This window comes from Miscanthus floridulus, chromosome 8, assembly GCF_019320115.1.
Source record: "Miscanthus floridulus cultivar M001 chromosome 8, ASM1932011v1, whole genome shotgun sequence".
NCBI classification, from domain to species: Eukaryota; Viridiplantae; Streptophyta; class Magnoliopsida; order Poales; family Poaceae; genus Miscanthus; species Miscanthus floridulus.
The window spans coordinates 221,008,914-221,035,998 of NC_089587.1; the positions used below are offsets into that span (position 1 = coordinate 221,008,914).

Sequence of the window (27,085 nt, forward strand, 5' to 3'; positions counted from 1 at the left end):
CCAACTGTCTCACTCGCTCACATTCGGCCTTCGGCAACCCAATCGCTCGCGTGTGAAAGGCCCGCTCGCTGGCGTTCCTGACGACGCACTCGCGTGCATGCCCGACGCTCCTCTCCCTTAAGCACCCCCTCCCCGTTGCGGTGGCGCACGGCGTCCATGTCCCCGCGCCCCCGGTGTGGCCGGTGTCTACGCACGCCGTCCATGTCCCTGCGTCCCCGGCGGCCGGTGGCCGGCGGGCGGCCGTCAACAACCCCGCGCCCTCCCCCACCGCGCCAATCCATCTCTGCCTACCGACGGGCGGCCCATCTGCGTCTGACTCCCGTTGGCCGGCTGCTGGCGCACGTCGTCCATGTCCTCACGCTCTCCCTCGCCGCGCCCATAGGTATCGGCCTCCCGACGGTCGTCTGTCGGAGGCCGCCGTACACGTCGCTCCCTCCTCTGCAGCGGTGGCGTCGCACGACACATCCGTCTTGATCGGCCTCCCGGTGTCCAGACCCAGACGGAATCGACTTGGTTCTCCATGTTCTATTCGATGCAGGTTTCTCTCTTTTCCCCCTTTTTTCCAGGATAATAATTCTCTCTTCGAGAATGGAATCGAATTGGTTCTCCATAACCTGTTCGATTCAGGTTTCTCCCTTTTTTCCTATTATAAATTAGCCTATGAATCATCTTTCTTGATATAAAAACAAATTTTAATTTTTGTTGACAGCGAAATCTCTGCATCCGAACCAGTTCGCCAGTTTTGAAGCTTGGTGTCGACGGATTGGAATTGAAAACAGGGACGTGCTGACAAGAGTAGCACTAGGGGTTACTTGAACATTGGTATAATTGATGGCTAGGATACTGAGAAGAGTAGTGCCGAGGAATTTTAAACCTAACTGCAAATATTGAAGCATTTATCCTTCCTATATTGGTGTAAAAAGAAAGGGCATCAAGACTTGTGAGCAAATAATCTTGTTGATAAAAGTTTGCAGATTTTGTTTCTTCACATCACAATAAATTGGGAGTATTTTATATCACCCAGTAGGCTTGGTTTTAGAACATTGGCGTGTTGATTCAGCTTTTGTAGTAGCCGCATTGTTCATTGCATTTTTTGGAGGTTGTGATTGTAGTCAGAACATTATCAACACTTTACAAGGAAGTTTGAAATTAGATGCTCTGTACAAATATTTTCGCCAACAAGTGACGTGGTGAGGTGGACATGTAAACAAGATGTACTTATTGATCATGTGCTCCCTGTTTAGATCTGAATATAGATAACATGTACTGCAACTATTAGCTGAATAATGCTCAGGGTTGAACCTTTTGGTTGTGTTTTTTATTCAGGTTTCTAGAAACATATCTCCGAGGTGCTGAACTTACTCTTCCACTCAGGTACAAGGAATTTTCAGACCCAACACCGCCCCTGCGCGCGCCTTGGGACCAAGGGTCCGGCCCTTCATGCAGCGTCACCGGAAGCTCGCTTCCCCAGCAGCGGAGCAGGTGAACAGGACAAGGTGGAGGCCAGGAGAATTTCGCGAGGCGAAGAAATCCATGAGCCACAGGTGCAAGGGGTGGGCGGAGGAGGTTCCCCTTTGTCCCGCAGAACTGAATAGGAATGTCCCTGTAAGTTGTTGTGAGTGTTGGGTTAACAGTTCATTCGCCTGACCTTGAGAAGTGTGATATTGGTCCGCAAAGTACAGTTAAGCATGTCATCTGAGAATTGCATTTTGCATTGACATTCATTTTCCTATTCCAGTTTCATTAGAGATGCTGATAGTCTTGATACTGCTTTTATGAAGTGTGATATTGGTTTTGGTTTAACAGTTCATTCAGGTCTTTTTAACTGTCATATCTCATGCATAAACCATGTTATTAGGGTGTCTGGTACATCTTTAGATGCTCTGTGATATATGTGAAGAACATTTACTCTAGAATTAAGCATAACTTTCACTTATCAAAAGCTGCTATATGAGTGCTTTTAAGAGAGACTCAATAGAGTTGTTTCAATACAGTTATGTTTTAATCATAGCTCATATGCAATTCTGTGTATCAACTAATGTTTTTCCTGCCTATGGAATTAAATCTAATTTGTGTCAGGGATAATCAATGTCTAAACTGAGTGCATAATCTATTCGAGTCGCGGTCTCCTCGCATTGCACAGGCGAGGGTAAGGCTTGCCACTGACACCCTTCCCCAGACCCCGCACAGAGTGGGAGCTCTCTGCACTGGGTACGCCCTTTATTAGCTTTCTATTGTTCCTACAAATTATTAGTACTCTTTTTCAGTTATGCAGGATGATAATCTGCCGCTTTTTTTCGGTGATATGGATTGCGATTCAAACATAAAGTCCCAACGAAGTACGTTGGGCTCATTAAAGACATGTACAACAATGTTGTGACTAGTGTTCGAACAAGTGATGGAGGCACGGATGACTTCTCGATTAGGATAAGACTACATCAAGGGTCAGTTTTGAGTCCTTATCTGTTTGCCTTAGTGATGAGTGATGGATGATGTCACAAGGGACATACAAGGGGACATCCCTTGGTGTATGTTTTTCATGGACAATGTAGTGCTAGTTGATGAAAGCCGGACAGAAGTGAATCAGAAACTGGAGTTATGGCGGAAGACTTTGGAGCCCAAAGGTTTAGACTCGGTAGAACTAAAACTGAGTATATGAGATGTGACTTCGGCACTACTACTCGGGAGGAGAAAGATATTAGTTTGGAAGGTTAAGTAGTGCCTAGAAAGGATACCTTTCGATATTTATGATCAATGCTACAGAGAGACGGGGAATCAAAACAGGGTGGATGAAGTGGCGCCAAGCATCTGGTGTCCTATGTGACAAAAGGGTACCACAGAAGCTAAAAGGCAAGTTTTATAGGACGACAATTAGACCTGCTATGTTGTATGGTGCAGAATGTTGGCTTATGAAAAGACGACATGTTCAACAGATAAGTGTCGCGGAAATACGTATGTTGCGTTGGATTTGCGGTCATATGAGAAGGGATCGAGTTCGGAACGATAATATACGTGATAGATTAGGGGTAGCACCAATTGAAGAAAAGCTTGTCCAACACTGGTTGAGATGGTTTGGACATGTCCAACGGAGACCTCCAGAGGCACCGGTGCGTAGTGGAGTCCTAAACCAGGATAGTAACGTGAAGAGAGGCAGAGGAAGACCGAAGTTGACTTGGGTAGAGGCAATAAAAGGAGACTTCAAAGGATGGAATATACCCAAAGACTTAGCCTTAGATAGGAGTGCTCGGAAAATAGCTATTCACGTGCCTGAACCTTGATTGCTTCTGCTGGGTTTTAACTCTAGCCTACCCAATTTGTTTGGGACTTAAAGACTTTTTCGTCGTTCTTGTCGTCGTCATCTTTTTCAGTTATGTTGATGATATCCTTCAGCCCCACATCCTCAGGACCCCTTCGCGCCCAACGCACCCACATCCACTGTCCCGATCCTGACGCGCAGGAGACGGTGAAGCCTGGCGTGCTCCTTGCCCTCGACACAATCAGGAGGTTTGTGCTCGACTCCTTCGCGTGCTCAAGCGATCTGCGCTTGCACTCAATCTGGCTGGAGTGCTGCCGCCGCAGCGTTGGCCGGTAGGCGCTGGCCACCTCAGGCTCCTCCTCGCCTCCATCGCACGGGTACATTGCAATATGCTCACAATTTCCACTAGGATGTGAGTCAGCCCTCTTCATTCCTCCATCACCCCTGGTCTACTTTATTTGCTTCTAGATCTGGTGGTTTCGTATGTGACCATATGTGTTCATTACGGCTGCCTGCTAAGTCTCAATTAGATGTCAGATTGTTAGTTGTTTAGTGTAATGCTAGATAAATTAATCTCGGGATTTTCAGTGTACTGCTACTGATTGTCAGATTGATAATTGTGCATCATTTCTATGGGGGGATAGATTATTAAAGTGAGTACCAATGCCTTAGCCTAACATGAATTTCTAGAAATTTGATAACATTATTTTCTGTAATCATGTCCACTTTAATCTATTAATATTTAATAATCATGCCATTATTTATTTTCAAAATTTCAGTTACCTTGACTGCAAGGAGGAGCATTGGTACCCTGGGTTGATGGTGGTCCTGTGATGTGGATGACACGAACAAGCCGAGGGTCTCCATCTGGTGCCACCACACAATCAGCTTCCATGACATGGGGATGAGGTCTCAAGGAACACGTCTACCATCCAGTTTCAAGGATGTCGCTAATATGGATGTTTAATTATTGAGGTTTTACTCATACCATCAGTCTTATGAAATTAGTCCTTCATTAAGTTGAGCTGGAGGCAATAGGTTTTGCTATCGCTGCAGCAGTGCAGCCATCACTTGTGCTGTCCCTGTAGTTATTGCGTTGTTGGTCCATAATTTGGTGCTTATATGATGACAAGTGAACTTCTGCTGTAGATTAATTTTTATTATCTAGCTTATTTAAAGGATTGAACTTCTGAACCTCCCATCTATTTGGAAACTGTACCAAATTTGATGCATTTTGGAGTTGTTTTTAGTCTTTTCAGCTTATTGGCTATTTATTAAGAATCAACACATCGTTATGCATATGGGTGCCCCTATAAGAATCGACAATAGGCCTCGTTCGCTGGTCTGAAACTGGCTGAAAAATATTATTCCGGCTGAATTGTTGTGAGAGAAAAACACTATTCCGGCTGAAAAAAGAAGTCGAACAAGCCGAATATAGGGTAAGCCGAACAGGGCCTCTGAGTAGTAGTAGTAGTAGAAGAGAACGGGAATTAAATGGACTAGTCGATCACGCGCGTTCTTGCACGCGTCGTTTATCCAACCAAAGATGCAGCGCAGGATTGAAAGCCTTTTTTTTCTGGAAACCAGGTTAGAAACACTGAAAGTAACAAGACAATGCATTACCTTAAATCGATAAGCTAATTTTTTTTTGTCTCAATGCAAGCTAAGAAATAGTGTTTCTGTTGAAACATTGTTGAGAGTCATAGTAATCTTAGGCTGTGTATGTGCTAATCAGATAGAAAGAAGGAACAGAATTGGTGCCCTGATCTTACTGCCTCTACTAAATCTGGAGTTAGTCATTGGGAGCTGCAAAATGCAAAATTGAAAATGAACCAACATTTTTTAATTCCAATGAACTAAGTAGAGGGTATTATATAGGTCAATGCTACACGCATCGATCAATCAGCTAATTAAATTCATAACTTAGTGAACTTAAACATTAGTTTTTACCGTTCTAACTAATGCATCTTGCATCTCAGGTTTCACTCTATTAATAAATGAGAATAAAGGCAAGCAATTTAGAATTGTTCACTCTATTTCAAGTACACACCTTCATAGTAGCTTCTGAAATGAAGAGCTCATCAAATAGAAAGTGTTAGGCCTAAACAGTCACCTTGCCCAAATAGCACTGTAGCTCAATGACCATCAGCATCATAACATGGACCTAATTGTTTCTTACATTTGCTAGAGGATATGTATGTACAATTTTAAGATGGCTAGTAATAAATACGAATGGGGACATTTTCTGTAATGCTTTCGTCTTCGAGACTTCATGTAACTAAATCAAATGAATTTAATTCTCATAGACACGTAAAAATAATCGAAAATTGTACTAGATTTTACTAAGCACTAGCTGTTCGTGGGCATATTCAAATTGCTAAGCCTCATTAGCCCCTACTGTTTTACTTCAACTAGAGTACTGCCGTAACCCCATTGCTTCTAAAAGAAGCAAGCTTCGCTGTAGCATCATTATATAAAAGGACTATTCTGAGAAAGCATCATACCTTTTATGGAGCAGGACTGCACGAAACATTAGTGTTTACACACCGGACTGTAAGAAATAAAGTAGAACCAAATGATATTAGATTCATTAGGGCAAACACCGAACATGCAAAAATTAAGAACTAAATACAATTCATCTTGCATCAGGAGATAAGAGAATCTACAACGAAATAATAAAGGATAAAAGAAATCATCCATTTGGTCTTCAACCTGATGGTATAGAGAAGTCTGTACTGTGCAAGCAAGCAGAGAAGTCACAGAAAAATAGATCAAAATGTAAACTATAAAGTTAGCTCAATCTCTCTCCTTTTTTCAGTGGCCCAAGAACTAAACCTTACAATGACATAAGAAAGGCCAGTGCATACACCATGAGTAACAATGCAGGTTTATTTAGCAAAGGTTAACTGAGGAACAGATCTATTTGTTTCTCTGGGTTATATTACAGAAGCACAACACCAATCGCGGCACAATAGACCATACCATTTGTGTCTAAACAATCAAAGACGTATCTCAGTAATAAACTCAGGTTTATAAAGATATGGTTCATGAGACTGTGCAGAACTGCAAAAAAACGCTCATTCACATAATTAGGTGCCACATTATCTAATGAAAATAGCTAAGCGCAGTTGGTGTACACATATATTACACATAAGCTGGTACGCCGGTTACTGAATTGTACAGGAAGAGCGGTCACTTGTCGCACAACTATACATGATATCTGTTATTTGAAAAGTTGTAGGCACAGTGTAGATGCAGGGTGAATGTACATAGGAGTGGAAATTTTGCACCGTGCGCTGTCTGATTGGCTCCAAGCGTGCATGGTAGAAAGCTTTTTTTTTTTTTGCTCCTATTGGCATCTGAGGTGCGCTTAGATTAGTATAATTGATAGTCAACATGTTTGCATGAGTGAAGGCTAACTTTGTTAAGAACCAAGTGGGTTTACCTGACTTGATGAAGTTGTGGGAGGCATTGGTTTCAGATATATGTGTTCGATGACTCTGCTGAACTTGTTGGCGGCGTGGTTTGATCTTGGAGGCTTCCAGGTTTTTCTGGCCAACTCCAACGCCTTGGTTTTGCGTTTGGGTGCAAAGATACTGAACCTGCATATGGAATGACGTAGAGTTCTAATTTTGAATGGAAAGCGCCGGGGGGAAAAGCAAATGTAAAACCTAATCGAACGGTCAAAACTTTCTGCACTAACGTTGCCACCCTGAGCTCGCGACAACTGCAGCCAAAGTGTAGAAAGCAATATCTATGAAAACATATGAAGATGCCCCAGAATAAAAAGATCATAAAACACAAACAGTGATAATCATGACTGCATATTCTCAAATGATATAGCTGAGATGAAGATATTTGGTGTCAAGCAACATTGAAACTGACATGTGCGGGAAAAAATTGCAAAATAGCAATGGCATGTAAATATTGTCAGGTTTGACATATATGAATACCTCACTCACAATGACAAAGCAAAAAAAACATAAAAGAGTGATAATCATGACCGCTTGTCGCAGGCCGTCCATGTTAGAAAAAAATCACATCGTATATTTCAGATAAAGATATTTATTTGCAGCATCACTGGCATTGACATATGGTCAACCAAAAAAATGCAAAATAGCAAAGGTACAAAAATACGTTCAGGTATATTAAAAGCAACTCATAGTCATCATCACATCATCAGCAATGGCATATGCTCAGACTTAAATAAATAAAACAGCACCATAGTCACACACTTATAATCCAGAAGAGGCACATAGAGGAGACTGCAATGGGATCATACAAAGGAGAGGGATGGTCTTGCTTCGCCTGGGAAACGCCAAGAAACGAATGCAACCGAGGGGGCACCACGGTCACAACCGTCGGAGCCAGCCGCGGCGGCGCAGCGCACACCGGGGATCGTCACCGGCAGATCCGACCCCACCGTGGTCATCACGCGTCTTGGGGAGAGAGAGGCCACGCCACCGCGCCGCCCGTGTTGTGTCTAGGTCCGTGCCTAAAGGAGAGGGAGAGAGAGAGGAGAAGAGATGAAGACTAGCAGCTAGGGTTTCCTCAGGGCAGACGCGGCCGCGGTCGTCGAGAGAGAGAGGACACGAAGGTGGGGGAGGGGGCGGAGGAGGTGCCAAAGCGTCGCCTCGTGCCGGCCGCACGCAGCGCGGGGAGCCGGCCACGCCGCCCGCTGCCGCATCAGGAGGGAAGGAGAGCGAGAAGGGGAGGGAGAAACGGAGATGAGAGGCAGGAGAGGGAGGGAGGGAGGGAGGAAGGGAGGGAGGGAGGGAGGAGGAGGTGGAGGAGCACGGCCACCTCCGCCGCCCCGTCGCTCGCCCCGTCGCCGTCGCCCGTAGCATCGGGAGAACGAGGGAGAGAGAGCGAAGAGAGAGAGGAGGGGATGAGAAGAAGAATCCGGAATGAGAAGCAAAGCTGTTGTATATATTTGACTATCCAGATTCTGACGAGAAGCGGTAGAAGCAGAGAAGAAACCAGAGAAGCTAACCAGAAGCAGGAGAAGCGGGTGCAGGTGAGAATCCGCTTCGAGCGATCTGGGCCGTTGCACCGAAGATCGGACGGCCATGAGATTTCGGAGCGATGTGGCCAGACTGAGAGGCGGCAAAACCAAACTACCTTAATATATTAGAATTAGAATTAGAATGCCAGCATCTTGCAACGCCTTTCAGTAGCAGACCTCTTGTTTTGCTTGCATTGTCAACAGCAAAAATCCCCCACCATGATTTCTGGCATCAAATTATATTATTAACCTATAGCAATGCACGGGCATATTTACTAGTAATTAAAATAGATAAAAGATATAAGGCAATCAAAATTAAAAAAAAAATTGTGGAGACGTGATGGCCTATCTCGGATGAGTCTTCCCCTGCGGTCAGCTCGTCTGCTCCGTTTTTTTCACTAATCCTATCCGCAAAGGTGGCCTGGCCTTTCGGCCTGGGGAATTCATGGCTGAAAGTTGAGCCTACACGGGAACGTGATAAATGGGCCACGGCCTCACCAACGAATCCCGCGGCCCACCAGCACGCCGGACACAGGTCTACTCCGGCAGCACAGCACTCACCAAGTCACCAGTTCGACCATACAGTACTCCCCGTAGTTTCGGCGCCATGAAATCACTGGAGAACACTTTTTTTTTTGCGCTGGCAGCTGCTTCGCTGACTGCCGTCAGAAATCCGGCGTAGCTTTTGCAGAAAAGCCGGCCGGTTACCAGTCGCTGAATCACACACTGTCAGTGACATTATGGTTGGGCATTCCGTTTATAAGCTATACTTTTTCAATCAATAAATAATATTTTTTTCTCATAACAAATAAGCGAAAGTAACAACACTTTGTATCGCAGCAGCAGGGGAAATCTGACAAGCCGATGGATGATGGTCGCGGCGCAGCCCAGCTTTTGCCGGTGAATGATTGAGCGGTTTTCTACTAGTATCCGCCCCCATTCGAGGGCACAAAGCATCGCGCGCCTTCTCTCGTCTGCCGGGACCATTCCTTGCTGCGGTGCAGCGTGCATGCTGCCCAAATGCGAGGCAGTGATGCACCAACACTCTCAACAGTGCACAGCATTCAATGTGATGCTGTACCTGTCCGGCTCCGTTGATGTGGTACGTATCTGAGTGGTCATAAACTGAGCGTGGTTCCGGCGTCTGATTTTGAACGTTGGCATCCGCAGTAAAAATTGCCCCGGGTGAGGCATGTAGCAATAGACTTTTCGCCCCCGCGTCGCTCCTCCTTGGGCGGCTCGGGCGAACACCAAACCTAGCGCCGCCGCCCACACCACCTCCATTCCTTGCCTCGTCGCTGCCGGAGCGGGTCACCGGAGGTCCGTGCGACCGCGAGGAAGGTGGCGGCAGGGTTTCTCTCCCGCACAGTGGAGGTCCTAGCAACCTCAAGCGACGGTGGTGGCGCCTCTCTCGGCTCCGACGGGCGGATCCGCTTCCCCCTGGCTTGATCTGCGAAGGACGGCCACATCCGGTGGGTTGGAGCCCGATCCCGGCCCTACCGGTCTAGGAAGCAGCGGTGGAGCTCGAGACGCGAAGAATGTGTAGTGGTGGCGACTCGGAGGCCGCGCGAGCGGCGTGGATGGCTGCCTGGATCGGAGCTGCGGTGGAGCGAGGTGCCACGCGACGGCGGCGTGGAGGCGAGCGGCGCAGAGAGCCGTGCGGCGGTGCGGAGGGCCCATGGTGGCGGTGTGGAGCACTGTGCGGCGGCCGCGGGAGGACTGCGCGACGGCGGCGAGGCGCGCTCGGCGGAGGAGTAGCACCAGGTGTTGCGGCGCGCGCTAGGGTCCGCGCTACGACGGCACGACGCCGAGCGCTGCGGGACTGCGACGGTGCCGTGAAGGTGGTGGATCCGGTGCAGGTGGCCGCGGACATTGAGGCGCGAAGGCTTTGATGTGGCGTAGATGGTGCTGTGATGGCAGATCGGCCGGTGGTCTGCAGGTGTTGGTCCATTTCGACGAGAGGCGCGTCTTCTTGAGGTCCTCCTTGTGCTGTCCTTGCTGTGCGTTGGATGCGCTCCATTGACCGACTGTGGTAGGACGGTTGAGGTTAGGGTGAAAGCCTAGACGGCGACGCCAGCGAGCGCCGCTTTCCTCCCAAGAGGCGTCCACCCCATCCTACCCTGCCAGGTTCCCTTGGGTGAAAACCCTGCCTATTGGTGGGCCGGCGATGACGGCGCCTTTGGCGTCGCAATCTTTCTGAAGGCATTGTCGTGAGCATCGGCGTTGCGTCTAGCATCCCTCGCCCGGCGATGGCAACTAGTTGCGTCATTTGGGAAGTCGGAGCTGCCGTCCTTGACGAGTTTGGCAATGATGATTTGAAGGCATAGCTGGTTTGTGACAGTGTCATTGAGAGCTTTGTAGAATTCGTTTTCATTAGCTGCTTCTGGACTTGAGCTCGTGGCTGAGCTCGTAGTTGTAGGTAGTGATACAAGTCGTGTAGCTGTTATAAGCAGTGTTGTATGGTTTTCGGGCCCGGTTTTTCTTATAAACTAGGTCAGTTCTCCTCTTCTTATTAATATAAAAGCCGGAACATAAGGGCCCGGTTTTACCTATAAACTAGGTCAGTTCTCCTCTTGTTATTAATATAAAAGCCGGAACATAAGTTCACGGATCTGTAAAAAAAAATTTTTGCCCCGGGTGCTCTCGAGATGACGCCTCCCCCGATTAACCTGGGCGGCCGTCCGGCCGAACTGGGCGGTTGTGCACCTGACCTGATGCAACCTGGACCTGAAGTAACAGAAGCTACGCTACCCTGCCTGCCTTCCATCAACATCAGCAACCAAGTTGAGAGAGTGTGCGTGACCACAGGACGTCACTGGGCACCCAGCACAGCACGCCTCGTGCTCATCACTACAAGTTCCTTTCTACGGATCCAGCGTGAAGCTCACTGATGAGCATGAGCGCCGCCGCCGCCGCCTTGCGATTCCGCGCGTGAAAAGTGGCGTGAGAACATACGGGTTCCCACGTGAGCATGTTGGCGGCGGCGGCGCTCGTAGTGCACTGCACTGCTGCAGCCCCCCTGCCGCGTTTGCCAATCCGAATCAGCCGCCCATTCACTGGACCTTGCCGACCGATGGTGGGACTTGTTACCACTACCACCACCAGCCAGGCGTCGGCCGTACCCGTACATCGGTTGCTACTGTACCCGTCCACACCAGGCAATGCGCAAGAATGACAAATCCGCGAGACCTTTTGTCCGTCCGTCCGTACGCGGCGGGGGCGTGCACGTCAGCGTCGCGATACTGGCCAGGTTCTCGGCCTCGCTGTCGCGTCGCAGCTTGGCTGGCCGCCGGCCGGGCGAACGCCGTGCGTGGCGTCGCGGGCACCCGGCGCCTGGTTCCGTCGGCGACCGCGACGCAAGGCGAGGCTGATGGGTAGGCCGTCCGGTGTCGTCGTTGACTTGTTGCTCCAGAGCGCGCGACGGGTGCGTGCACCGCCTGGGAACTGGGAGGGAAGCCTTGCGACGGGCACTGCTTCCGCGGGCGCGTCTTTGCCCGTCGCGCAATACCACCATACCCATGCGTACATATCTGTGCTGTGACCTGTGAGCTGTGTGCGTGTTGTCGAGGCCATGACGTACAAATGGTGACAGCCGCCGGGCCTTCATCATCACCACCCCGCGTCCACGTCGGCGCGACACTTTTCAATCCCACTGGAATTGTGATCAAGACAGTTACATCGACGTTGCTTTCTCGTTGTTTTCTCCAACGTCAAACGAGAAGCTGCAACGAAAAGGAGGGCAATGGAAACAGAAGCAATATTCCCTTTTCTTTTCTTAATTCTTTTATATCCGGAGCCGGTGAGAAAGCGAGCTTTTTCTAACGAAGACGGTGCATGGGACTGGGAGGTTTTCAGCGGCCACAATATAAAACTGTTGCGTATCAGCCTACGTACAATTTTCAACTCTGGTGGGGACTTTGTTAAAAGATAAAAATTGTTATTCGCTAATCCCAGAAACGAAAAACTACTGATGAGTTTGGGATGGAGTTCATGACATCGAAAGCTATACATATAAAACGATATGCATATGCCGAAAGCAAGTCAGTCCCCTGCCACTGACCAATAGGATTGATCGATAGATCTTATCGACTCTTGAAAAGCAAGTGGCAGATCCCTATCACCCAACCCATTTATACATCCCCATCTCTCTATCGAGTACTAGCATCAAAGTTTTATGATGCCATCTGCTTTGTTTACTTCTAGTACTGGCACAGCTACATGGCTAGGTGAGAAGGTCCCACAGAAGCACGGATTTGGGGTGTCGTGGTTGTTTGATTTCCGTCATTTCTCCCTGTCACCCTTGTGGCCGTGAGGGTACATTACGAATTTACGATACGATCTACTCATAGTAGATGTAGATGGCTATGCTTTCCTTTGTTATTATACGCTAACCGCCGTTGTTTCTTAGTCGTGTTTATACGATCTATAAATATACAAGGTTTCCCCCAAACTGCCAAATGACGTTAGGAAGCATCATACGCCTGCTTCTGTGTTCTCGTGAATATCTGCCGTCCTTTTCTTTGGATCGACATAGTGCATGCAGTTCCGGAAAAACAAAGATAACAAAAAAAAAATAGTAATAGTAATAATACATGCTTCATTGATACTGAGAATGAAGATGGCTCCAATTATCCCCGGCTTAGTCAAATTTGTAGCTAAGTACATTATCCTTTTCTACGAATTTGGTACTAGCCGATGTTGATGCAAAGGTACGCCCAGAGAAGGATCATTTGTGACTACTTGAGTACTTGCCAACCTTAGCAGCAGTGTTCATTAGCTTCAGTTTAGTAATAGCCTCAGGCTACGCTAGGTCTTTTCCCCCATGGATTTGTACCACTAGAACTTCGTATGAACCTTCTGGTGCAGTAATTACCGGTGCCGGAGTGTGAACGAGAACTCACTTTCTGTTAATGAGTGACAAGTGGTTAAAATAAGCAATTTCTAAAGAGGCCTCTTTAATTTTCTGCTGGTGTGTAAAGCAGATCACCTTTAATTTGGCATACATGCATGCCTGTGGTCATCAATCATCATAAAAGTAACACTGGCGATTCTTCTTAGGGGCGGGTAGCAATCTATTGGCGTACATGTACAAAATGACAGTTAGCTAGCCTAACATCACCATCCAGAACCTTAACCAAAGAATGACAGTCTGCGTGGCAATCAGCTGGTCGATTATTGAAAGAAGAAGAGCAGTGAACCATCAGCCTATTCGCTTGTTGATTCCAGTCAGGGCTTATTAGCCAGTCAACAGTGTTTTTCTCTGACAACAAATCAGCATCAGGCGGGCTTATCAGTCCAGAAACCAAGCAACGAACATGCTCTATATTCGGTTTACATATGACTGCAGGTCCAGCAACTTTCGGCAAGAATAAAAAGGTTGCCGTATTCTTCGTTCTTCAACTAATCTTGGGATGATATAAAAATGTCCAGGAAAGTTTATTATTATTTTGATAAAGGGTCAGAAAAGTTAGATCCATATACAAAATCCCAAAAGGACACGATAACATATATATATATATATATATATATATATATATATATATATATATATATATATATATATATATATATATATATATATACACACACACACACACACACACACACACACACACACACACACACACACACACTGGCAGCTAATAATTGGCTGCGAGGCATTACAGGATCTGCACGGCAATTCCCATCATCGTCTCGTCTCTCGTGGGACAGGCACCTTGATGGCATGATCAGCTTGTACTAGTCCAGTGTGGCAAACATGAAGTCATGGTCTGCATGGATCCGTCCCTGAAGCCTCAACTCAAGGGCGGCTGAACTGGAGGCCCCACATGCATGCTTTCGTTCCAATCGCCATCAGCAGCCGTGGGTGTGTGGGTCACTCCAGGCTCTCTTTCGGCTGTGATTATGGCGATCCGATCCTGCATCTGCACCAAACATCATCTAGTATAATCCCTGTCAACTCCCCGTCTCCTCTGCGGTTGCGCTGCACCGGTCACCACCAGTCACCAGTGCACACACACAGCGGATGATAGCGCTGATGCAGAGCCAGGCACTTGTCCTTGGCTCCATGCAGCATTTTTCCAGGCAATTTCACCACGTCCTCAGGTCCTCGGCGTCGCTGACGTGTCGCCGTGACACACATGTGGGCCCACGGGAGAGGGCAAAAGGGACACCGGACACCCGGGTGGGGGAGGGAGAACGGGCGAGCGAATGGCAGGCGCCAGGCAGGGACGGACAGACGACAATCGCGACGCTCAGCCCATCCCCCTCGTCCCGTCCAAATCCAATCCACGGAGCCGGTAAGGTTTCGTACAGCCCCGGCCCCGGGGCAACTTGATCGCTGCCTGCCAGTGCCAGGATCAGGATCAGGATCAGGACCAGGGGATCCCCACCGCAACTTCACCGGTGGTTCCGCGACGTCGCATGCATGGCACGACACGACCGCGTCCGCCCGTCCGTCCGTCACAGGGCTCGCTCGCCCGGCGTTGAAGCGTTCGCCCAGTCACGCCCACGCCCAGCGAGCTGCGTACGCCGCGCGAGCCCGACCGCCTGCCGGTGCCGCACCCGGTCACGGGCGCCGAGAGGCTTCCTGCCTCCTTCCGCGCGGCACGGCCAACACCGCGCGCGCTTCCGCGAAGCCCGTACGCAGCCGCGGCGCGACAGGGACGCCGACGCCGGCCGCGCCCCCGGGCCGGGGGTGTGGAACAGGTCGTCCATCCGCCAGGTCGGGTCCGTCCGACACGGCCAGGAGCGACGTGGCTCGGGCAACATTCTGGCGTTGACTCGTGCGGCGAAGGCTGGCGTGGCAGGTCCGGCGCGACACGCTGGCCCTGTCCCGGCGCCGTGAGTGTGTGTGTGTGTCCTTTCTTTTCCGGTTGACATTTGTGGTGGGAAGCGTTGACATTGGCGACCTATCTGTCCTACGTGGCTACGTGCAGTGCGAAACCTGCAATCCGGCAGGTGGCCAGCAAGTTACTGAGGTTTGGCACAGTTTTATTATTATTACTACGTAGTACTCCGTTCTACAGATTTTGTGCAGGGTCAATCTGAAACCTGGGGCACCGGCTGACGTTCGTGTTAACAACCATTGTTCTCGAACCTTGACTAGCTTCGCCGAGACTTGGTTGTCAGGGTCAATCTGAAACGTGGGGCAGTTGATCAGGTCATCTGAGTGCCAATAGCGTGCCTATCCACCAAGAATTGACTCCCTTTGATACGGATTTCCTATTAGTTATCAGTACTTGGAGTGGACGTTTGTGCTACTACTATACAGCTGCCACTGCCCACTAGTAGTCGAGTAGTAGAAGAAGATTGGGATGCGACCTGATCCAAGTGCCGGAAGGGGTCAGCAGTTTGATCCCGTCTTCCGCAGTCCGCACGCCGCAGGAGGGGAGAGGGCGGGCCTGGGTCCTCTGATTCTGCCTTCCGGTTCCGGTCACCGAGCGTCCGTTCTTTATTCCAGCAACACTCTGCCTCGTTCCTAATAACCCAACTGTTAGCACGCTGTAAGGTGACGATGTATAGTCAAGCCTGATCAATTCGTGAGAGCGGAACACATTTTGGAAAGCTAACGAGCAGACCCTCGAAATGGACTAGCAGGAACACATTTTGGTTTGCACGGGTTCCCGTGACCCGTTAGAACTGCTTTGCCACGATGCCGGTTTTGATGGAAACCAACCCAGCCCGTGTACAAGATAGTTCGTCCGGTCCTGGATGGATTGGGTACGGGTTGGTTCCCAGGTTCAGCAAAAGAACCGATGAACAGGGCTACCGTCACCCGCCGCTGTCCTCTTCTTGGCGCCCCCGCCCATCGCTTTGGGCGTGATTGGTTGCTCAGGCATTGATGATCCGGGATGGAGGGCCTGTGCAGGCCCTTCCCAGCCATGATGGAAGCATGCAAGTGGGTGTGTTTGGTTGCAACCGACTATAGGATATCGGATGAGTAGCGTCGTGTTTGGTTCCCCGTTTGCACCGTTTCGGTGTATGAACTGGTGATTCCAATTCTTGTTTGGTTGACCGCATTGCCCCAGGTCTGAGTACCCATGTATGAGTTTGGTGTGGTTACCACCAGCTATTGCAAAATGAAGAAGAATAGAAGAAAACAGAGATAACTTTGCCTCAGTTCAACAAGCTTGGCATTGACAATGACCTTGGAGCTTCTAATAACATAAACATGACAATAGTACTCCCAGCAAATCATGAACAAGGCCGTGATTGGTTGTCCAAAAGTCACAGTTCCTTACAAGGTCATTGTCTCCACACGTTTTCATGGCATTTTAAAACCATCACAGGCAATATGAAACAATTAGAGGCAGCTACAACAATGCTTAGCAATGAAAAACTCAAGCATCATCAAAATAAACGACCGAACTCAAGCATAGACCCCAGGCTACTTTCCCCTACAGGCAACTTACCAAGCCATGGCATTTTGAGCATCACAGACAGTTGTAGCAATGAGCAAGAACGAACCACAGGAGCACCAGCAACAGAAAACACTGCACCACAGCCACAACAAATAACAACGGTTTGTTGCTGAGCACCTTTGGCGGAGGATTAACAAAAATTTTATCATCTTCACAACCCATGAACTCTAAGTATGATGCTTCTGCCTCTTTTTTGTTAGGGAAGCTCTTGTAGCTGTTGTTTTTAAAACCAGTTACCTGGGCATTGCATCTAGCCCAGGTTGAATATACCACAGGTACTCTTCCACGGTACACAACATACCAAGCCATTTGCCCCTTAAAAACACAAAAAGCAAGTATAAGTTGTTGATAAAATGAAGGGTAGCTCAATCGATTTGCCTCAGATTTAATTTCCTTTTCATTTGACCTTGAACTTGGAGCTTAAGAAACATAGACAGTAGCAAACCTCAAACAGATTGTAGAAAACCAAGATCATGACAGGAATGAAACCATGAGAGACATCCAGCCCAGCCATCAGATCATCAGAATTGTCCAGCTGTTGCTTGGGCATGGATGTCTCACATGGTTTGATTACAGCCATGAGAAGCATAAGTAGAAGATAGAAGAAACAATGCTCCAGTACCTCACAAGTCCAAGGTCAACAATGTGCATAATCCATTACTCAAATTGGCACTGTTATCTTCATAGGCATGAAAAGGATCTCACAATTGTATCAGCCTCAGTCAAAAAACTGTAATCATCCCAGGTGGCAAATAAGAATACAAATTGCTAAGGCAAGTTCATGACCCCCATGGAAGCGTGGGACACGTCCATGCCAGCCATCTGGTAGGCATGCCTACAACAGTTGCTTGGGAATGGACGTATCCCACGGTTTGATGAAAGACATGAGAAAACACAAGAAGTCAATAAAGCAACAACAGGAAGAAAACCCACAGCCACCTCAGATTGCTATAGTTTGCATCATTGGCCAAAAAGGAACTCCTATAAGAACAATAACAACATCTGAAATGTCTTAGATCAACTGACAATCCAAGGTATTTTAGGGCTCAGATCAACTAAGTGACAATCCATCATACTTTGTTAATGTCTACACCACACAAATCAACAAAGCCTCACATCCATCACCATGGCTCCTATGCTACTCCAGACTAGGTGCAGCCTTGGTTAGGCGACAAATGGTTCTTTGTAGCATCAGTTGAGGTAAATGCTACACATCAAAATACTTCCTATGACATAAGACAGTTAGCATGGCTATATGCAAAAGTGGAGAGGCCAGCTAGTATGCATCTAAGCAAAGTAGATTGTGCTCAGATAGGTCCTAAGCCACAGGATCTTATGAGCCTCTGTCATCTGAACAAAGCAAAGTCCCTCAGCCTTGTTCTTCAGCAGGTAAACCAGGGCAAACATGAGTGCCTCCTATGAGTACCTAGAGCAGTCCATAACACAGCCATAAAGATCCTGATGCACCTCATTGTGCTATGGAGACTTGAGGGCATCTCCTACAGACTCCACAGCCTTGATCATTCCATTCATGAGGTCTATTTCTTCTGGGGCAAGCTTCCTTCTCTTGCCACCCCTTTCCTTCTAGCCATTGGCATCAGAACCCTTAGAGCCTTCCATACTAGAAGGAGTTCCCTTTCTAGACTCAGCCTCTGTGCCACCTAAGTCAGTGTTGTCCTCGACGGTATCAATTTCACCTTGGCCAATGTCGGTTGGAGTACCCAGAGGCTCATTTGAGCCCATTGCATACCTACCTGTTGCCTGGATACCACCAAAGATGGCCTCCATCTGAACATCGTTCTCTATTGGTGTGCTCAAGAACTTAGCATCAGCAGGATGATCCTAGTTAGTGATGTAACTATTAGACATAGGGGGACAAAATATAAGAGAAGGGATAGTTGAGGTGTTATCCAAACAGTTTCTAACCTTGGTGTGGCCTAGCAGGTGTTCACCTTGAGCCTAACAATCTTAACCCACCTTTGCCTCCACTTTCTCAAGTGATTGTAAATCTGCTGGGTGGTCACATTGACCCCAGCAAACTCAGAGACCATGAGTGTAACCTGCCTAACATGTACCTCCTTGGACCCTTTCTCAGTTTTGACCCCCTGCCCCACTAAATCATGGAACCTCCTAAGCATAAACCTAGACTAGACAGGACTCCAGTGCATAGGGCCATTGGGCTGAGGGGCTGCTTGGTTGCCATCATCAGCAGCAGCTACCCCACCCTGTTCCACCACATTGTCCTCACCACCAATGTTAACAACCTGGTCAGGCACATTGTCCATTTCCTATCCACAACCAGTACGTAAGGAAAACAAATTGCATGGTATGAAATACAAGTTGAACAGATCAAATAGGCAGAAAAGGAATAGGTACTACATCATTGCAAAGTGCCATAGGTCTCAGTAAAAAAATAAGTTTCTCTAATGCTACTAAATAGTACACACACCATGCCACTACACCCTAGAATTCCCCCTGTTTTGCCACATCTGTGCAGCCCATGTCTCCCTCTGTTGTGCCTAGGTACCATTGTGAGGGACATGGTCTGGTTGTGAGGCATTATCATTGATGTTAGGTGTCCATATGGATTCAGCAGGCACATGCTCGTCCTGCCCATGACTGAGGATCCAATTGTGAAGAATACAACAGGCTAGAACAAGCTTAACTTGGGTCTTGTATGGGTGAAAAGGTTTGTTGTCTAATTTCCTGAATCTATTCTTTAGAGCTCCAAAAGCCCTCTCAACTATTACTCTAAGAGACGAATGCCTTAGATTAAAAAGCTCTCTTTGATTTTGAGGTCGGTTTGAACCAAACTCCCTCAAATTGTACCTTGTGGCACGAAATGGTGGCAAGAAACCAGGCCTCACTGCATAGCCAGCATCGACAAGATAGAATTTGCCTAAAATTAGCAGATAGGAACATGTTTTAGTAGTTTCATTTAGGATTAAGCAATGTGTCAAAGTTTATTTTTGGTTTGGATGATACCTGGTGGCACTCTAAGGCCATCATCTCTTTCAAGAGCATCAGACAAGATAAGAGCATCATGTGTAGATCCCTCCCAACCAGCAAGCACATAGGTGAATCTGAGGTCAAAGTCCATGGCTGCCAACACATTTTGTGTGATGGTGTGCTTCCTGCCTCTAAAGACAGCTTGCATCTTCACAGGCACTCTAGCTAATACATGAGTACCATCAATTGCTCCTATGCAGTCCTAATTGAAAAAAACATAAGTACAAGTGAACATTGACACTAAACTGATAATGCATGAGACCTATGTATGACAAGTTATGGATACCAACCTTGAAATAGGGGTACCACCTTTTGCTCCCAAGGATCCTAGGATGGCCATTAGTAGCAGGAGGAACAATCAATTCATTCCTCAGCTCTCCTACCACATATAACACCTTCTGGAAGAACCTACTAATTGTCTCTGCGGACCTCCTGAAGGTAAGGTCAACCACCCTAAACCTCTCATTGTTACCAACAACATGCAAGAACATGGCTACTTGTTCTTCAACAGATGCATGCATGCTGTCAGTGACAAGCTCTCTACTATGGAAAAGGTCACAAAGTTGGAAAAAAGGAGCCCTCCTCGTTCTAAGAAGGTTGACACAGTGCACATCATCAGAATCATAGATGTATCTAAGATTGTTCATCCTCTGCATATCCCTCTCAGCCAAGGGACCATAGGTGACTGAGCGCGAATCTTCAACTCTCCTCCTAAACCACATGAAAAACCAAGCCGCCACTGCAACAACCACAGCAGCGGCAGCCCTTCGCCTAGCTTCAAATGCCATGTCTACCACAACAGGATGGAGGACAACATTAGAAAGCGAGCATGCAACATGGGTATGTACTGCTTAGCAAGCAAAAAATAGACAAAATGAACAATGAAAGACGCGACTGCCACACCAAAGGGTGCTCCTCCAGCGTATACTGTTAACCAATCAACATCATTGACCTATGCACTTTGCTCAGTGTGTACAACAAAATAGGCATCAGCATGTACAAGATCTACACAAAACATGAGGTATAAACCAAAAACAAAGCATCATGTATAGATCTGAGCTAGGAATAGGTAAATCAGGTATAGCATCGTACAGATCTGAGGATGTCAAACCAAGAACTCTGATTTCTTGGCATTTCAAGCAAAATCCACCAACAAATCAACAAAAATCGACAGTGAAGAGAGGAGGGGAAGAGCGCAGGTGGCATATATATATACCGTCCAAGCGCCGGAGGACCAAGAGAAATCCGCCGACGAGGGTCGCCTCGGTAGGGCTACCGAGGTCGAGGGGGAGCAAGACGGGAGTTCGCACCAGAGCTATGGCGGAAGGAGAGGCGAAGAGTGAGGGTGGTAACCCTAGCCAAGACCCCCGCGCGCGCTTTATGGCCCGGATGGCCTCATCTCCCGCGCTCGGCGCGAAGGTTCCCGCCAAGCATCGAGCCAGCCTGCACCGAGAGGAAAGTGGGGATCGAGAAGACGGCGGCGTCCGGGATGGAGGAGCGAATCTGCACGGGAGGAAACAGAGGAAAGATGCGAGTAGGACAACCAAACACAACCGAATGCACCGAAGTATGCGGGATGGGCCAAATGACGACCCGGTTCGGACAACCAATCACGCCCTTTATGTACTGTAGCTTGTACCCCCAACCAACTTGTTCCCTGTCCCCACACCGCGCTCTGCTCTTCCATTTGAAATATTTTCACAAACAATTTCCCCCTTTTTTGCATTCAAAATATCACGACATTGGCAGCGTACCAATACTACGCGTACTGCACACGTGGCAGCGACAGGCAGGATGGGAATACTCTTGGATTCATGGCTTTTGATCCCATGACATAAATCACATCTTTTTTTTAAAAAAATAGATCTTTTCAAGTTTAACTAAAATCTATCTTCGAATATAATTATTATAAAAATATATTACATAATAATCTAATAGTTACTATTAGGCATAGAAATATTACCGTTATATATTTAGTTGAACTTAAAGTAATTAACTCTGAAGCATCCAGATTCCAGTACAAGGCCGCGGAACAGCAGCACCCAGGACGCAGCTGTGGCAGTGAATTAATGTTTTTTTTGAACGAGAGTGGTATCGAACGAACTCAATAATTAAGCGCGTGGGAATCCCGAGGCGGCGCCTAGCGAGGAAGCCGAAATCCACGTGCCGCATGAGACCACAGTTATTTCCCTGTGAATCTCGATGCACGGACTCGCCACGGCAGACGAGACGACGGCACGACGCGGGCGTTGGTGAGCGTAAAAACTGTCACAGTGATCCTACTAATACTGCTCTGATGATGATTCCTACCGCGCCGTTTGGGTGAATACCGAGCGAGCATCAAAATGCATGCCAAGCCACTGACTCAACAGTGACTCGTCTGCCGAAAAACTACTGCCCCCACGCCGCCGTACATTCGCTGACACCTCAGAATATTTCCTTCTGTCTGCCGTCACTGACTCACTGCGACGTGGGGTCCAAGACCCAGCGCAGATGCGCCAATTTACTGTACAATTTGTTGTTGCCCGTCAAACGTGAGCAGTCTCCTGCTGCGGCGCGCGCCGGGTTATTAGACAAATCCATCGCAGCAGCCCGTTCGTTTGATTGAAATCGGCCGAAAAATACTGTTCTCGTAGAATTATTAAGAGAAAAATATTTTTTTAATAAAAAAAAACAAACACGCTAAATATAAGGTAAGCCCTACCAGGCAGCATGTGCCTTCGTTCACCGTGCTTAGGCCAGTCTTAGGGCGTCCGCAGCAGTAGTGCGTTGAAATCGCTAGCTAAGGTGGCTGCATGCCATGGAAGCTCGTGAGGAACAGAGACACCGCGCTCATCGAAAGAAGTGTGAGACTAGCGCTTGCTTCATCGCTAGCGAGTCCTTTTTCCACGCTCTCTCTCCGCCAGGTCGGACAGCTTCGCATGGCTGCTGGCGACTTCGATACCGGCGGTTTTATGGCTCCACGTTTATATTTTAAAAATAATACAGAAGAGTTTCATCTTCATGAGACTATTTCTACTCCCATGAGAGCAATTATAATAAAAGGTTGTAAGAGCAACTCCGGCAGGACCTCTACTAGAGCCCCAATAGCTAAATATGGACTCATGTAAAAAATCTAACTCCAGCAGGGCCTCTACTATGGACCTAAATTTGCGGGGGCACTAAAATCCTCTCTCCAGACCCCATTCTGGCTGGGCCAACACCCGGGCCCCATCCGTTGGTTTCCTCTTCGCATACGGACCGCGGCTCCTACCCCTCTCCACGATTCCGTCGGTGACCCTGCTCCCTTCCCCGCGACTCCGTCGGCGACCCTGCTCCTACCCCGCCGCATCCAACATATCTGCTAGGTGTTGCAGCCCACGAGCGCGGAGACCGTGCAGTGCCGCCGGATGCCGGCACTAGGAGACCATGAGGAGCGGAGGCCGCGTGGGCTGCGTGGTGGGGAGCAGCCGGCCGCCGCCATCGGTCGCGGGCACTAGGCCGCACGGGGCGAGCCTTGCTCTGAAACTTTCATCATCTCTCTCTTCTTCAATACACTGTCATGTCATCAGCATATTTAATGCCTATGAAACTCTACGAAACTCTCATTGAGATTGGCCTTATGGCACGCATCGTCATTATTGTTCTTTACTCTGATCTCGAGGAGCTTGTCTAATCCATTCAGTAATAACGGTACACTCAAGACTCCAATGATGATGCAAAATACAATGAAAAAGATTGCTACTACTTCAAAGAAGATTTGCATGATGCCACATTGATGGTTTCGATCGAGCCACCAACACTCCCAACCCCCAGCCTCCATTGGAATAAAGGATGCAGAACTCCAATGGTACTGGTACAACAATTATGCCGCGGGTAGCGTGGTCGATTATTTATGAAAATGATCTCCAACCAAGGATCCACGAAAAACAAACCATATATCTTAATGGTAGTGGGTTTAGTTAACTACTACTCCCCTTGATTATTTGTTCAGTTTTTTTAAACACGTACATAAGCTGGTTGGTCGGTTCTGTCTACACTGAGCACTAATTTTCAAATACTTTTCTCTCTGAATTCAGATTCGGGCGTGTCTTCCTGTGTGGACCGTTTCTTTTTTTCTCTCACTGTCAAAGATCTGCAAATTGGAAATAAATTGACCATTTGAACTAGTTGCCAGGTTAGTAGAAACCGTTAAGTATACCGAACGCACCTATATGGTATAGATTATTGTTGGTGACTCTATTATGAAATGTGCCTTTCTCTCCGATCATACTTGTCATTTTCGTCCTTTTTTTTTGCTCTGTTCCTGATAAGAACATAGCTAGCCAGAGCCCAGAGAGTAAAGATGGCAACGGGGAATTCCCCGTCGGAGGATAAGCCACCATCCCCGTCCCCGCGGGGGGGAATTTTCCCCGGCCCCGTCCCCATGAACAACCACGGGGAGCCTTCCTTCCCCATCCCCGATCCCCGGCGGGGATTTCGTCCCCGCGGGGATCCCGTCCCCGATACAACAACATACACAGGCATAAATCTTACAAGGTTGACAGATTCACACATGCATAAATCTAGCAGCAAGGTTCATAGATTCATAAAAGATCACAGATTCATAAATCATGTGATACTCATTAGTCTAATCAATCTAGCAACATAGTCTTGCGTGTATATATACTTCGGGGCTAATGGGCCTTTTCTTACATGGGCCTTGCGCCCCTAGCTACTGCGATTCGATGGTGCTGCTTCACGGGGCGGGGATGCGGGGATCGGGGTCGGGGACCAGGGTACCATCCCCGTCCCCGCCATCCCCGACGGGGACAACAATTCTACCAATTCCATCCCCGTGGGGATCAATTCTCCACCATCCCCATCCCCTTATGGAAGAATTCCCCGCGGGGAATCGGGGATCGGGTCCCCGTTGCCATCTTTACCAGAGAGTGAGTATAGTTTAAAGTAGCCAATGAAATTTTGGATCTGAGATGTCCGGTCGTCGGCGAGATTTTATATATGTTAACGGCCGTATGATGCATGGCGGTATACACCAAAATAGTTGCACACGATAGATTAATACTGGCATATGGATTACGAATCAAAATATCATCATCACTTTACCTGGGCAAGTTTGTTGGTCTAAGTACTACGGTACAGACTACAGTTCAATTATGGCAGATCATTTGGGAAAATGTACTTAGGAATATTTTCATTTGTATCGTCACTTGTTCACCTGACTAATTGACTTGGAGGAAGAACTATACTTCTCATGTCATCGACTAGCTTGGTGATATTGTCAAAAATCACGTCTCGAAAAAAAAATTGTATAGATGAAAAGTGTTCTTCAAATGGTGGTAAGATGAATTTCCTATTTACTAAAAACATTGCCTACGGCTTGGGTGTTCACTAATAAAGCTTCCATTCAGTCATGATGTTTTTGGTTGTGATTGTGACTATCTTTGTCATGCGTAGCCTAAGTCAATAATGACATCAAATGACTGTGAATGCATTCTTGTTTTAGCTTAATCCGCCTTAGGCTTTAGATATACTTTAATTTAGTTAGTTTTTGTGAGCTATATCACAGGCCTAATCAGTAAGTGCAGTTCCCTTAGTCTGGCCCCATTGGCGGATCCAGGGGGGGGGCTGGGGGGGCTGCAGCCCCCCCCGGGAGAGTGATTTTGCATTGATATTACTGTAGAATTACTGTAGAAAAAACGTGATTTCATCATTAATCTTCGACATTTGTTCTAAATCTCTATTGATTAGCCCCCCCTGAGATGCTCATCCTGGATCCGCCACTGTCTGGCCCTATTATTGACAGGATGACCTTCCAAATTATTCTTCTTCCGTTGTTTCCCTCTATTTCTAGCTACAATGGCAAGGAAATCCTAGTGCTCTCTGCTATATGTGATACAACTCAAGATAGCAACATGATGAGAAAGCTCAAACCTGATAAACCCATAGAGGGATGAAAATAGAAAAATCTAGATAGGGTAGCCATTTCAAAAAGGAAAATAGTTTATCAAACGTAACGTTAGATGAAGTTGAGTAACCGAGACACGTGGGAGGATCTTGTCGCTTCCAAAATGGGAAAGTAAGGTGTCATTGACAAAAGTTACATGTTGGAGAACCCTCTTTATTCAAAAGGAAAAATGCCCCACGTGTAAGCGACTCGGCAGAACACACATAACGGGATCTCGTCGGTTTCCGAGCGCTATAGGATCTTGTTGACTTTCGAAACACGGAAACAGATCAATAGATTTGATAACGCCATTGCACAATAAGGTTCCAGCCCAAATATGATAAAACCGTTAAGCTTGCCACAACTTTGATAACGTCGTTGTGCAAAATAAGCGTTATTAAGAATATTTTGACTTATTGACATCTCTTTTTCGCTCGACTTATTGACATGTAGGAAGAACTATAATTTACATTTTATTGATTGGCTTGGTGATATAGACGAAATCACATCTCAGAAAAAAATATATAGATGAAAAGTGCTATTGAAATGGTGGTAACATGAAATTTCCTATTTACTAAACACATTGCACATGGCTTGGGTGTTTACTAATAAAGCTTCCATTTAGTCATGATGTATTCAGTTGTGACTATCTTGTCATGCATATTCAAAGGCAATAATAATGACATCAAATGACTATGAATGCACCCTGATTTGGCTTAATCCGCTTTAGGCTTTACATACACTTCAATTTAGGAAGTTTTTATGAGCTATACAGTAGGCCTATTCAGTAATAAGTGATATTTACATATAGAAGTTAGTCTTGTCATATTGTTATTAGGATGGCCTTTCAAATGGCTCTTCTTCGTTTGTTTCCCTCTATTTCTAGCTACAGTGGCATGGAGATCCTAGCGCTCTCTGCCATACGAGGTACAACTCAAGATAGCAATACATGATATGAGAAACCTAATCCTCCGTACGCAACAAACCCATAGAGGGATGAAAATGGCAAAATCTAAATAGGATAGCTATTTTTAAAAGCAAAATAATTCATCCGATGATGTAGCGTTAGATGACGTTGAATAACCGAGACACGTGATATGATCTTGTTGCTTCTAGAAAGAGAAAAGAAGTGGACACCACGTGCCATTGACTAAATGTTACATGTTTGAGAATCCTCTCGATACGACAAAATACCCCACATGTAAGCATCTTAGCAGATCACACGTGCGGGGATCTTGAACGCTAGAGGGCCTTGTCGACTTTCGAAAGACAAAAACGGAGCAATAGATTTGATAACGCCATTGCGCCATAAGGTTCTAGCCTAAATCTGATAAAACCGTTAAGATTAGCACAACTCTAACAAGGCCGTTGTGCCGAATAAGCGTTATTATTAAGAACAGCAGATTATAAGACAGTAGTTTCTCTCATCCGTAAAAAATGGAAAAAGTGGCAGTTAGGAGTAAGAG

The 27,085-nt window shown here is 47.1% G+C and overlaps 1 protein-coding gene and 1 long non-coding RNA gene across 3 annotated transcripts; one reads left to right on the forward strand and one right to left on the reverse strand.

Moving 5' to 3' along the window:
• Window positions 1-359: 359 nt before the first annotated feature.
• Window positions 360-4,458, forward strand: LOC136475048 (uncharacterized). 2 transcript variants are annotated; one of them, XR_010763081.1, is made up of 4 exons: window positions 360-538; window positions 710-1,605; window positions 2,268-2,444; window positions 4,036-4,458. It is a non-coding gene; the product is annotated as an uncharacterized lncRNA (long non-coding RNA). The 2 variants fall into 2 exon arrangements; XR_010763080.1 differs by lacking the exon at window positions 2,268-2,444.
• A 13,810-nt stretch (window positions 4,459-18,268) lies between these two features.
• Window positions 18,269-20,481, reverse strand: LOC136470684 (uncharacterized). Its single transcript, XM_066468439.1, has 5 exons — window positions 19,984-20,481; window positions 19,670-19,895; window positions 19,514-19,583; window positions 18,637-18,814; window positions 18,269-18,526 (listed from the first exon to the last, which is right to left on the reverse strand). The coding sequence occupies exons 1-5, from the start codon at window positions 20,479-20,481 to the stop codon at window positions 18,269-18,271; spliced, it is 1,230 nt and encodes a 409-aa protein (XP_066324536.1).
• Window positions 20,482-27,085: the final 6,604 nt, after the last annotated feature.

Excerpts from the sequence above, each read along its gene's own strand:
- LOC136470684 (XM_066468439.1), bottom strand. The coding sequence starts at position 20,481 with ATGGCATTTGAAGCTAGGCGAAGGGCTGCCGCTGCTGTGGTTGTTGCA. Across the intron at positions 19,896-19,983 it reads GGTGGTACCCCTATTTCAAG|GACTGCATAGGAGCAATTGA; the intron begins GTTGGTATCCAT and ends TTTTTCAATTAG. Across the intron at positions 18,527-18,636 it reads TTAAGATTGTTAGGCTCAAG|GATCATCCTGCTGATGCTAA; the intron begins GTGAACACCTGC and ends ATCACTAACTAG.